Source organism: Peromyscus californicus, unplaced genomic scaffold, assembly GCF_007827085.1.
Source record: "Peromyscus californicus insignis strain IS unplaced genomic scaffold, ASM782708v3 Scaffold_1__1_contigs__length_55948999, whole genome shotgun sequence".
Classification (NCBI taxonomy): domain Eukaryota; kingdom Metazoa; phylum Chordata; class Mammalia; order Rodentia; family Cricetidae; genus Peromyscus; species Peromyscus californicus.
The window spans coordinates 49,945,188-49,956,665 of NW_026294492.1; the positions used below are offsets into that span (position 1 = coordinate 49,945,188).

Sequence of the window (11,478 nt, forward strand, 5' to 3'; positions counted from 1 at the left end):
GTGGGTATAGTGTCACCCCACACATGGGGGTTCAGGATGCCACCTCAACGCTCACTTCTCTCTACTCATGCTCCTGACCATGGGGACAGGCTTGGAGAAGCTGGAGTCAGCCTATGATGGCTTCCTTCTGAGCTCCTCCCCACATCCTCGTGGTGCAGGGGAAGCATGGGAAAGAGACAAGGGAGCCAGGACAATTGAGGAAATGCCTGGGACAGCATGACTCAGGGGTGGAGCCCCGCCTAGAATCCCCCAGTCTCCCGTCTTGTATAATATTAAAAGGACCTGCCTTAATAACACACATCCCAGGGGCTCAGAAGAGAACTACGAACGGCGAGAATTATTTTCGGGAAATGAATCTCAGCACACCAAGCTCTTCAGTCCACTTGTTTTAATTCCTCTGAGATAAAATCCTGTCTACACAGCTTCAGTTCTGTTCTCGTGCCTAGCTCCTTTCTTGCCTGATCTACTGTTCCCTCTAAGTTCTATCTTAATTCTCTCGTCTTAATTCTGCCTCATCTAGGTCCTTCTCATCTCGTTCTTACTCAGCTAGTACTTCCCCGTCCGGCTCTTCCTCATCTTCCACCTTGTCCACACATTCTCTCGGGTCAAAATCCTCCTTCTCCCTCTCAGTTCTCTGTCCTCAAGCTCTCCACTCCCCTCTTCCTCTCCATCTCCTCATACCTCTAAGTTCTATCCTCCTTCTCTGAAAATAAAACTGCCTTCTTTTTTCCTGTGGCTCCTATCTGTCCAAGCTATCTGCCGTTTTTCTGCAGGGTGGGGGAAAGTGTGCTCAGTCGCCAGGCAACCTGTGTACAGCTAGATGCCTCTGGTGATAGTTAAAGGGAGATCTAGAATTAGAGGTAAGATTTAGAAAAGGAGGAAGTTAAGCTTAATTGGCATATCCACCAGACCTTCTCAAACAGGTAGTCTGGACACTAGGGTCTGTTCTTAGAGAGTACAGAGGTATCTCTGATAAGATACTTTCCTCCATCTGGGGATGGACCTGGCCGGATGCTGCCAATGACGATAATTACAGGGAGGCTTGAACTGGGGTTCTGGCTGAGCATAGCTGTCAGCACAGAAGGTTATCTAAATATTTCTAGAAGTGGTTAGGTAAGGAGTTAGAGATCTATAAAATTAGTAAGGCTATAAGAAAGGAGGGTCCGTGCTAAATTGTGCAAAGCTATTACTTAAGGTCTACCTAACCTAGGCATTGTCTCCTTATGGAATTTACCTTAAATCAGGAGACTTGCATGTGGGCTGTTATTTCTATTAGTCCTTGAAAGTGGCTAAGGGAGATACCTGATTCCAGAGAAAGCCTTTCCTGAGGCTGTTCTCTAGATACCTTGAATGTGTGTGTCCAGAGAGTGATTGGTCCACACTGTTGGCAATTATTAGGAAAAAAACAACTGGGAAAACTATGAAGACACACATGATTTTCATAACAGAAGACAGCTGATATGTAACAAGCCAAGTAACACCAAATGCTCCCTTGGAATTTGGCTTCCTCTGGAGGAATTCCTTGATCCCTTCAGGTAGTGACTTTGCCATAACCAGCTGAGTTCTTATAATATATTCCTGTGGCCTGTATCACCCCAGTTAAGGGGCTGGGGGCATGGTCAGGGGTGGAGCCCCACCTAGAATCCCCCAGTGAGGGGCTGGGGGCGTGGTCAGGGTGGAGCCCCGCCTAGAATCCCCCAGTGAGGGGCTGGGGGCATGTTCAGGGTGGAGCCCCACCTAGAATCCTCAGTGAGAGGCTAGGGGCTTGGGGAGATCTTGGGAGCCATGCAGCCTAGTTTCAAACTAGTATATAAGTGTTTATCCAACAGGTCTCCAGATGAGGCAAAAGCCCACAGGGGCAGTATCACTTGGCAAGTACCAGTAGACAGAATACTGCTGAGGCCTCATAGCCTGCATGCTCTCTTCTCTGCTGTGGGATGTTCTGTGTGCTGTGAATGTGTATGCTGTGATTGGTTGATAAATAAAAAGCTGATTGGCCAGTAGCCAGGCAGGAAGTATAGGTGGGATAAACAGACAAGGAGAATTCTGGGAAGTGGAAGGCTGAGTCAGGAGACACCAGCCTGCCATCCAGGGAGCAACATGGTATGGCACACAGGTAAAGCCACAGAACACATGGCAACATATAGGTTAACAGAAATGGGCTGAGTTTAAGTGTAAGAGCTAGTCAGTGGTAGGCCTGAGCTGATGGATGAGCAGTTTTAATTGATATAAGCCTCTGTGTGTTTACTTGGGTCTGAGCAGCTGCGGGACAATGGGACTGCGGGAGCCAGATGGGACCAGGAACACTTTCAGCTACACTTCTCTCTCCTAATATTGATGATTCTCTTGGTGGTTTTAGTGTCATTTCGTCAATCATGCATGGAACAGATGTGATCATTCCTGGAAATCCCATTTTTTTCTTGAATGTTTTCCCCTTTGGGCTCTGATGCTTCTCAGGTTTCTTGTCTGGAGATGCCAGCTGTCATGTCAGAGCCCAGGAGCTGTCCTGATTTAGTGCTGACAGGATCAGAGGCAGATCACCACTATTTCTGTAAATATGTTTTGAACGAGATTGTTGTTCTTGAAAGTGTGAGCCTATGTCAATCACCTTTTGGTTTTGTAAAGACAGGATGTACCTGGCCTGATATTTGGCCAAGCTTGCAAAAATGATTAAGTGTTGTTTTTAGTTTAAAGATGTTATGATGTAAAAGTTGGGAAAAAACATATTCAACATATTTGTTTTTGCTGGAGGTTAACACTGGAGGATGGGAAAAACTTGTGTGTTAGTGTGGAAAACCATTATGATGATATTTTATTTTGTACTAAAATGTTATTTGTATGTTAATAAATAAAGTTGCCCGGGGGTCAGAGCTATTAGCAAGCCATAGGAAAGCAGGGCAGTGGTGGCGTACGCTTGTAATCCCAGCACTTGGTAGGCAGAGCTGGGTAAGTCTCTGTGTGTTCAGGGATACAGCCAGTATTGGATACACATGCCTTTAATCTCAATACCAATCATAGAAAACCTGGAGGCCTATACAGACAGGCTGTGAGGAGGCGGTCATGTGGTTGGGTTTACAACCAATGAGAAGGCAGGACAGGAACTCTATATAAAGACTTTAACACAGGGGTAGCTCTGGTTCGGAGAGGTAGGACCACTGCAGGAGGAAGGGTAAGGTTTTAGCTCTTAGCTCTGACCTTTTGGCTTTCTTCTTTGCATTGGTTCTGTGTTTCTTATTTAATAAGATGGTTGGTTACATCTACATATTCAAAAACATATTCAACATATTTGTTTTTGCCGGAGGTTAACACCGGAGGATGGGAAAAACTTGTGTGTTAGTGTGGAAAACCATGCTTGTTTTTGATGCGTAAATGCTGCGGGCCACAGGAATACATCATAAGAACTCAGCTAGTTATGGCAAAGTCACTACCTGCAGGGATCAAGGAATTCCTCCAGAGGAAGCCAAATCCCAAGGAGTTTTTGGTGTTACTTGGCTTGTTACATATCAACTGTATTCTGTTATGAAAATCATGTGTGTCTTCATAGTTTTCCCAATTGACTTTTCCCTAAGAAGGGCTGACAGTGTGGACTGATCACTCTCTGGACATACACATTCCAGGAATTTGGAGAACAGCCTCAGGAAAGGCTTTCTCTGGAATCAGATATCTCCCTTAGCCACTTTCAAGGACTACAGGAAACACCACCCAGGTAGGCGTCCAACTTCCGAGGATAACAATGATAACAGCCCACCTGCAAGTCTCCTGACTTAAATTCCACAAGAAGACACCACCCAGGGGGGCGCCCAACTTCTGAGGACTAACAATGATAGCAGCCCACGGGCAAGTCTCCTGACCTAAGGTAAATTCCACAAGGAGACACCGCCTAGGAGAGGTGGACGTTAAGTAATAGCTTTACACAATTTAGATCAGACCCTCCCTTAATATACAAAGAGGGGAGAAGAGAAAAGAGAGTGGAAGAACTAGACGGGTAAGAACTTGAGAGGAACAAACTGAGATGGGGAAGAACTAGATTGAAGGGCTAGAAGAGAGTATTAGAGGAATGAGATGGAAGATGAGGAAGAGCCAGATGGGGAAGTACTAGCTGGGTAAGAACAAGCTGAAAAGGACCTAGATGAGAAAATTAAGATAGAACTTAGAGGGAGTAATAGGTAAGTATAGAGAGAAATCAGGCAAGAAAGGAGCTAGGCACGAGAACAGAACTGAAGCTGGGTATAAAGGACGTTATGCCAGAGGAATTAAAGCAAGTGGACTATAGAGCTCGGTGTGCTGAGATTCTATTTCCTGAAAACAGTCCTCGCTGTTCATAGTTCTCTCCTGAGCCCCTGGGATGTATAACATTAAGGCTGGACCCGCTAATATTATACAACACGTAAATAAAGACAGCTGTAGCTATTCAGAGCCGGCCACTTGTGCGAAACTCATCTGGCGGTCGGACAATTCAGTTTTTCCAGCCTACACCCCTTCCCTGTCTCAGGAACCGAACCCAGGCTGCAGCAGACCAGGGCATTGAGGGTTGGAATCCCGCGCCCTGCTCCCCCCCCCCCCCCCCCCCCGTGTAGAACCCCCCCAGTGAGGGGCTGGGGCGTGGTCAGGGATGGAGCGCCTGGTTGGCATTGACACAACCTGGATGATGATGATGATTTTATTATTATTATTTTAGTTTAATGTATTTTAATAGCAAACTTACAGGAACAGCCCAGAAGACAGACAACATTAAAAACATGGACTTGCATGTAGGACAACTCAGAAAAGTATAGTGAATGGATGGAATCTACTGTATGATTAAAATGCTACAAACACCACTTAGTTGCCGTCAATAAGAAATTTACTTATTTAAAAAAAAATACAAATGCTGGCATTGTCCAGAAAATTTTAACAAGTTTATTTATAATTGCTATACAGTTTATTGGGACAAGAGCCCACATGGAGGTCAGAGGCCCCTCACAGCCTCTGTGTGTCTGGCTGTTTCTGAAAGTCTGTCTAGTTTGTCTGTGTACTTCGGATTCTCTCTGGCTGGTCCCCCACCCTCCTGGAGCGCAGCCACAGCTTCGGTCTGTCCCACAGCCAGCTGCATCTGCAGAGCCCCAGGCAACCCTGAAACAGCCAGGAGCAGAAGTTCGTGAGGCGCTGGCCCCTCTCCGTGCTCAGTTCCTTGGGGATGGCATAGGCCAGCCACACGCTCAGCAGTGCCGTGAAGACTAGCACTGTGATGCTGAGCTCTGGTGAGAAGAACGCCATGGGTAGGGCCCCGTCCACGTACACGCTGAACATGGTGTCCAGGCTGCAGTAGCTGCAGGGGGCAGTGAGACACACTGTCATGGGTCCCCACTCCCCTTCACACAGACGACTTTCTCTTGCCTGTTGGTACTAAGAAGTGCTTTTTTGTTTGCTTTGGTTTGGGGGTTTGGGGGGAAGTTCTAAGGACAATCACATCACCGTTTGAAGGAAAAACTCGATGACGGGTCAGCTGAACTTCGGCTGCTGTCAAGAGGAGAAGAATGGCTGGGGAGCCAGTGTGGTCCGGCATGCGAGGACAAACAGCCTCAGTGAGGGGAGGGAGGCTTTAGTGAAAGCCAGCAGCCCAGAATGTCAGGGGGAGAGCGGGCCGGATCCCTGCCCTTATATTGCTGCAGCCACAAGCTGCTGCTGTAAGAGTTTTGACCCTGATCTCATGTAGCCCAGGCTGGCCTCAAACCAGTTATGTAGTTGAGGATAGACTTGAACTCTTGATCCTCTTGTGGCTGTCGAGCTCCCCTTTGCTGGGATGACAGGCATGCATCACCATACCTGGAATCTGCCAGATCGCTGGGACACCAAACCTATGTGCCACCTCTCCTTGACCTCCCCCAGCCACAGTGTCCCCTCACTCACCTGTAGTATGGATCCACCACAGACAGAATGAAGGTATAGATTCCATTTCTTTGGCCAAAAATAACCCTATTGTCTGTCTGGCCACCTAATATCTGATACTCGACCTCTGGCCACAGCAAGGGGTTGTCCTTGTTGTCCTCATGGCAGCTGACGTAGTTCTGTGGACAGAGAGGGATGCCATTCTTGGCCCTCAGCCTCTGTCCTTCACACAGTATACGTCATCTCTTCCACTGAACTCCTAAGGAAATCCCTGCAGGTAGGGCCTCAGGCCTCCTAACCCTTCCAGCCTCCTCCCTCCACCCTTCCTGGGACTCTTGGCAAGATGTAGCCTAGGCTGGCCTTGAACTTGCTTTGAAGTGGATCCTCCAGCCTCCAGCTCCGCAGTGATACAATGGCCAGCAGACACCAGGGAGGCCTGGGGGGTGGGAGGGACCCACCTACCTCTCTGTTCCAGAGGGACCCTTGGTATAAAAAGTGCAAGTCTGACTGAAAGGTGCTCCAGTTCTGAGGCTGCGATCTGCAGTTGGCGGTGGCGGCCGTCAAGGAGTAGGAGTAGGTGGTTATCCCGTTGACCTCCGTGATCACGTACTCAGCGTCCATGATTTCCTCTAGAACCCCGTCCTTCCACCTGAGACACAAGGTGAGGTTCCACGGGAGGCCACCGCTGGGGGTCACCCCGACGACAGGTGTGGGCAAAGAATGAGGGCGAGCAGAGGAGAGGGGAGTCCAGCCACCGTGAACAAGGGTCCTCCCTGAAAAGGGGGCCAAGGAGCTTAGAGTACAAAAACTTTTCCTGTTTGCGTGTTTGGGTTTTGTTTGTTGTTCTGTAGCCCAGGCTGACCTTGAACTCCTGATCCCCCTGACTCCACCTCCTCACTGCTGGGACGACAGGTGTGCAACCATGGTGCCTGGTTTATGGGATGCTGGGAAAGGGACCTAGGGCTTCATGAAGCTAAGAAAGCACTCTACCGCTTGGCCCCAGCAAATAGAACCCTGCCTGTCTATCCCTGAGAGAGTTTGGGTGGTGTCTGAGGATACCTCCCCAAATCTTAGCTCTGCACCCAAGGAATGAAGCCACCCTGACATCCCTGGGTTGAGCCAACTATGACATCTGAATGCTGAACTGAGTTTCTCATTTTAGGACTGAATTTGCCTCAGTAGCTGAGGATCAGAACAACCTGAACACACAGACATAGAGCCAACCTTGACAGGCAGGGTTCAACGATGTGGGGAAGGAGTGCTGGGGCCTCGGGGGATGCCACTGCCTCCTGAGCGATGCAGCATCCTGTTCCAAAGAGAGCCTCAGATACTCAGGGAGGTGAACAGAATTTACTTGCAGCTTCCAGGAACTGCAGAAGTTGTAGCTCCAGAAGCTTTTCCCAGCCAGCCACAAACACTGCCCAGACCCCTGCGTGTTTAAGGAAAAGTCTGCATATGCTTAGCCTCCACACAGCTTTTCCCCAAGATATTCTTTTCTTTTCTTTTTTTTGGGTTTTTTGAGACAGGGTTTCTCTGTGTAGTTTTGTTGCCTGTCCTGGAACTCACTATGTAGACCAGGCTGGCCTCAAACTCACAGAGATCCTCCTGCCTCTGCCTCCTGAGTACTGACATTAAAGGTGTGTGCTACCACCGCCCGGCTCAGGATAATCTCTTTAAGACAGAGTCTTGCAGTGCAGCCCAGACTAGCTTCAAACTTGCAATCCTTCTGCCTCAGCTTCCTGAGGTGTGTGCAACTGTACCTGCTCTGAGTGTCGTGGAGTCTCTATGTGACTGTGCCTTCATTATCATATCTGCCTGACAAACTCCTACTCATCCTCTGAAACCCCACAACCTCTCATGGAAACATAGACATTGCTCCAGGTGAGGACAGAGGCAAGAGAGAGGAGGAGGGAGGGAAACCATAGACTGCATAGAAGGGGTCAGAAGAAAAAATGTAATCCAGCCGGGCGGTGGTGGCGCACGCCTTTAATCCCAGCACTCGGGAGGCAGAGGCAGGAGGATCTCTGTGAGTTCGAGGCCAGCCTGGTCTACAAAGTGAGTTCCAGGAAAGGCGCAAAGCTACACAGAGAAACCCTGTCTCAAAAAAAAAAAAACAAAACCAACAAAAATGTAATCCAGGTTAGTGGCACAAGAGATGCCAACACTTGAAGGCTGAGGCAGGAGTATGGAAAGTCTGAGGCCAGCCTGGGCTACGTAGTGGGTTAGAGGCTGGCCCAATATGAACAACAACAAAAGAGAGTGTGTACATCTGCAAGTCAAGCCACACAGACCTGGGCCCACACCTCCTTAGCTTTGGGCTCAGTCGCTGGGGCTGACTCAGGACAGACAGAGTGGGATAAGAGGGGGCGGCTGTCCTGGGAGGAGGGAATGCTGGTGCAGTGGGGGGCCTTACATCTCCACCACGGGCTTCCACGGCTTGTCATAGTAGACCAGGCGAGGGCAGCCCAGTTCCTTGTACTGGTAATACACCAGCAGGTCGGCCTGAGCCTGGGCATCATAGTTTACTGGCCTGTAGGCTTCCCTGTGAAGAGACAAGGAGCACGGTGATTAGAAGCCCACACCAGCACCTGGGTCATTGTTTTGTCCTTAAATCACAGGTCCCGGGATCTGAACTCAGGTCCTGGCAGCTGAGCCCTCCCCAGCCAGGACTGATGTGGAAAGACTGTTTGGTTTTTCAGGTTTATATTTATGTGTCTGACTCTTTTGCCCGCTTGTGTTTCTGTACACTGTGTGTGTGAGTATATGTGTGTCTGAGTGTGTGTGTCTGTTTGTATGTGTGTTTGTATTTGTGTCTGTGTGTCTGTTTCTATGTGTCTGTAGATGTGTGTGTATTTGTGTTTCGGTGTGTGTATTTGTGTTTCGGTGTGTGTATGTCTGTGTGTGTATTTGTGTGCGTCTGTCTGTGTGTCTGTTTCTGTGTGTCTGTAAATGTGTGTATATTTGTGAGTCTGTGTGTGCACGTGTCTGTTTCTGTGTGTCTGTATCTGTGTGTGTGTTTGTGTGCGTCTGTCTGTGTGTGCACGTGTCTGTTTCTGTGTGTCTGTATCTGTGTGTGTATTTGTGTGCATCTGTCTGTGCATCTGTCTGTGTGTGTGTGCCTTTTTAGTCAATGCATTTTAAGCCAAGCTCAAGTCTCCCAAGAGGGGGACACAGCCAATCAGTTGACAGCCACACAAAGCTCAAAACTGAACCCGTCCCAGCCTTCTCCTCCCAGACCCACATGTGGTTAGGAATTCTTGGACAGATGGCTGTGGGAGTCACACCTCGATGGCCCAAGGGTGATGAGGGGACACAGTGGGTAAAGGCACTTGCTGCCTAGCTCATAACTTGAGTTCACTCTCTGAGACCCACAAGCTAAAAGGAGAGAGCAAAATCCACAAATTGTCCTCTGCCTGCTACATGCTATACTAAATGAATAAATAAAATGTAATCAAAATACCTAAAAAAAAAAAAAAAAGCATTCATTTGAACAGTGTTTCTCTCTCCTAAGTCTACCTCTGCCTTCATCACCCCCAGCCCCAGGGGAGGACTGATTCTGGACCATCAATGGATACTAAAATCCACAGATGTGTGAGTCCTATATAAACAATGGTGTGTGTGTCCGGGAGTGGGAGGAGCTGTTGGTTCACATCTGTCCTTCCAGCCACTCAGGAGGTTGAGGCAGGAGGATTATTGAATGTATTGTCAGACCCTGTCTCACAAAAAAGAAAGAAAACAGGTTGGAGGTGTGGTCAGGGGTGGAGCCCCACCTAGAATCCCCAGTGAGGGGCTGGGGGCGTGGTCAGGGTGGAGCCCCGCCTAGAATCCCCAGTGAGGGGCTGGGGGTGTGGTCAGGGGTGGAGCCCTGCCTAGAATCCCCAGTGAGGGGCTGGGGGCGTGGTCAGGGTGGAGCCCCACCTAGAATCCCCAGTGAGGGGCTGGGGGCGTGGTCAAGGTGGAGCCCCGCCTAGAATCCACAGTGAGGGGCTGGGGGCGTGGTCAGGGGTGGAGCCCCTCCTAGAATCCCCAGTGAGGGGCTGGGGGCGTGGTCAGGGTGGAGCCCCACCTAGAATCCCGCAGTGAGGGTCTGGGGGCGTGGTCAGGGGTGGAGCCCCGCCTAGAATCCCCCAGTGAGGGGCTGGGGGCGTGGTCAGGGTGGAGCCCCGCCTAGAATCCCCAGTGAGGGGATGGGGGCGGGGCTAAGGTTAGTACCTAGACTACATCCTCTAGAACTGTAAGTCATAAACCTGTTTTGTCTACAAATTGCTAAGGCTAAGTGTGTTTGGTATTGCATCAGAAAAAACACTGGGCTGCCTTCCTGAATAACAGACCACCACCAAACCCAGCAGCACCAATGCTGACCTTGGCTTTGTGCTGGTTACTTTTATTAGTCAACTTGATACAAGCCAGGGTCATCTGGGAAGGTGAATCTCTGGTGACAAAATGCCTCAGAAAATGCCTCCATAAGATCAGGCTGCAGGCTAGCCTGTAGGACATTTTCTTAATTAGTGATTGATGTGGGAGGACCCAGCTCACTGTGAATAATGCCATCCCTGGGCTGCTGGTCTTGGGTCCTATAAGAAAGCAGGCTGAGCAAGCCATGGGGAGCAAGCCAGTAAGCAGCGCCCTCCATGGCCTCTGCCTCAGCTCCTGCCTCCAGGTCCCTGTTCTGACTCCCAGGATGATGGACCACAGGCTGTGAGCTGAAATAAACCCTTTCCTCCCCAGGTCGCTCTTAGTCATGGTGTTTCATCACAGCAGTAGAAATCCTAATGAAGATAAATTTGGTAACACGAGTGGGGTGTTGCAGCGGTAGACACAACCATGTTGTTCTGGGGAGGATTATGGAAGGAGTCTGGAACTTTGGACTGGAAAAGTCATTGAGTGTTGAGAGCTCAGTGAGCTATTACGAGACCTTGAAAGATAGGAGTGTTGAGAGAAGTGCAGATGATGGAGACGTGTCTTGTGGAGTTTCAGAGGGAATTTAAGAGGCCCTCAAAGACTGTTAGGGCTCTTTGTTTGACGTTTTGCATTAAGAATGTGTGTGTGTGTGTGTGTGTGTGTGTGTGTGTGTGTGTGTGTGTGTGTTTAAAGAAAAGAAAAGAATGTGTGTTTTAGAGCTGGGCCTGGTGGCACACACCTTTAATCTCAGCACTGGGGAGGCAGAGGCAGGTGGATCTCTGTGAGTTTGAGGCCAGCTTGGTCAACAGAGCGAGATCCAAGACAGCCAGGGCTACACAGAGAAACCCTGTCTCGAAAAAACAAAAACAAAGATTCTGTGGTTCTGCTCAGTTGGGGCTGCAGAATTGGCTGTGATTAAGAAGAGACCAGCACTGGGAGAGGACAGGAGAGGCCACTGGTGAGGGTGCAGCCTCAGTGTCATGGGAGACCCCAGCATGCTGGAGATGCCAGGATTGTAGATGACCACCGAGCACAGCAGCAAGTGTGGGGTGGAGCCGGCCTGAGTCTGGACCCGAGGTTGTATCTGCTGCAGAGGGCGGAGCTAGAGAAGTGGAGCCCAGAGGGGGACACTGAGCTACAGGAATTGATTTCCACTTGATTGTCAACAGCATCCTGGTTCTTCCCTCTTGGAGTAAGGAAGTATTTAAC

The 11,478-nt window shown here is 49.4% G+C and overlaps 1 protein-coding gene across 2 annotated transcripts in view; it reads right to left on the reverse strand.

Annotated features, from left to right (window-relative positions):
- Positions 1–4,879: 4,879 nt before the first annotated feature.
- The window catches only part of Catsperd (cation channel sperm associated auxiliary subunit delta), a 55,671-nt gene continuing 49,072 nt past the window's right edge, over positions 4,880–11,478 (reverse strand). For both annotated transcript variants that reach the window (XM_052746849.1, XM_052746850.1), the window contains 4 exons: positions 8,282–8,410; positions 6,331–6,517; positions 5,890–6,047; positions 4,880–5,308 (listed from right to left, as the gene is read on the reverse strand). In XM_052746849.1, coding sequence (XP_052602809.1) covers positions 4,999–5,308; positions 5,890–6,047; positions 6,331–6,517; positions 8,282–8,410 — 784 coding nt within the window. In that variant the 3' untranslated portion in view covers positions 4,880–4,998. The remainder of the gene's footprint in view (positions 5,309–5,889; positions 6,048–6,330; positions 6,518–8,281; positions 8,411–11,478) is intronic.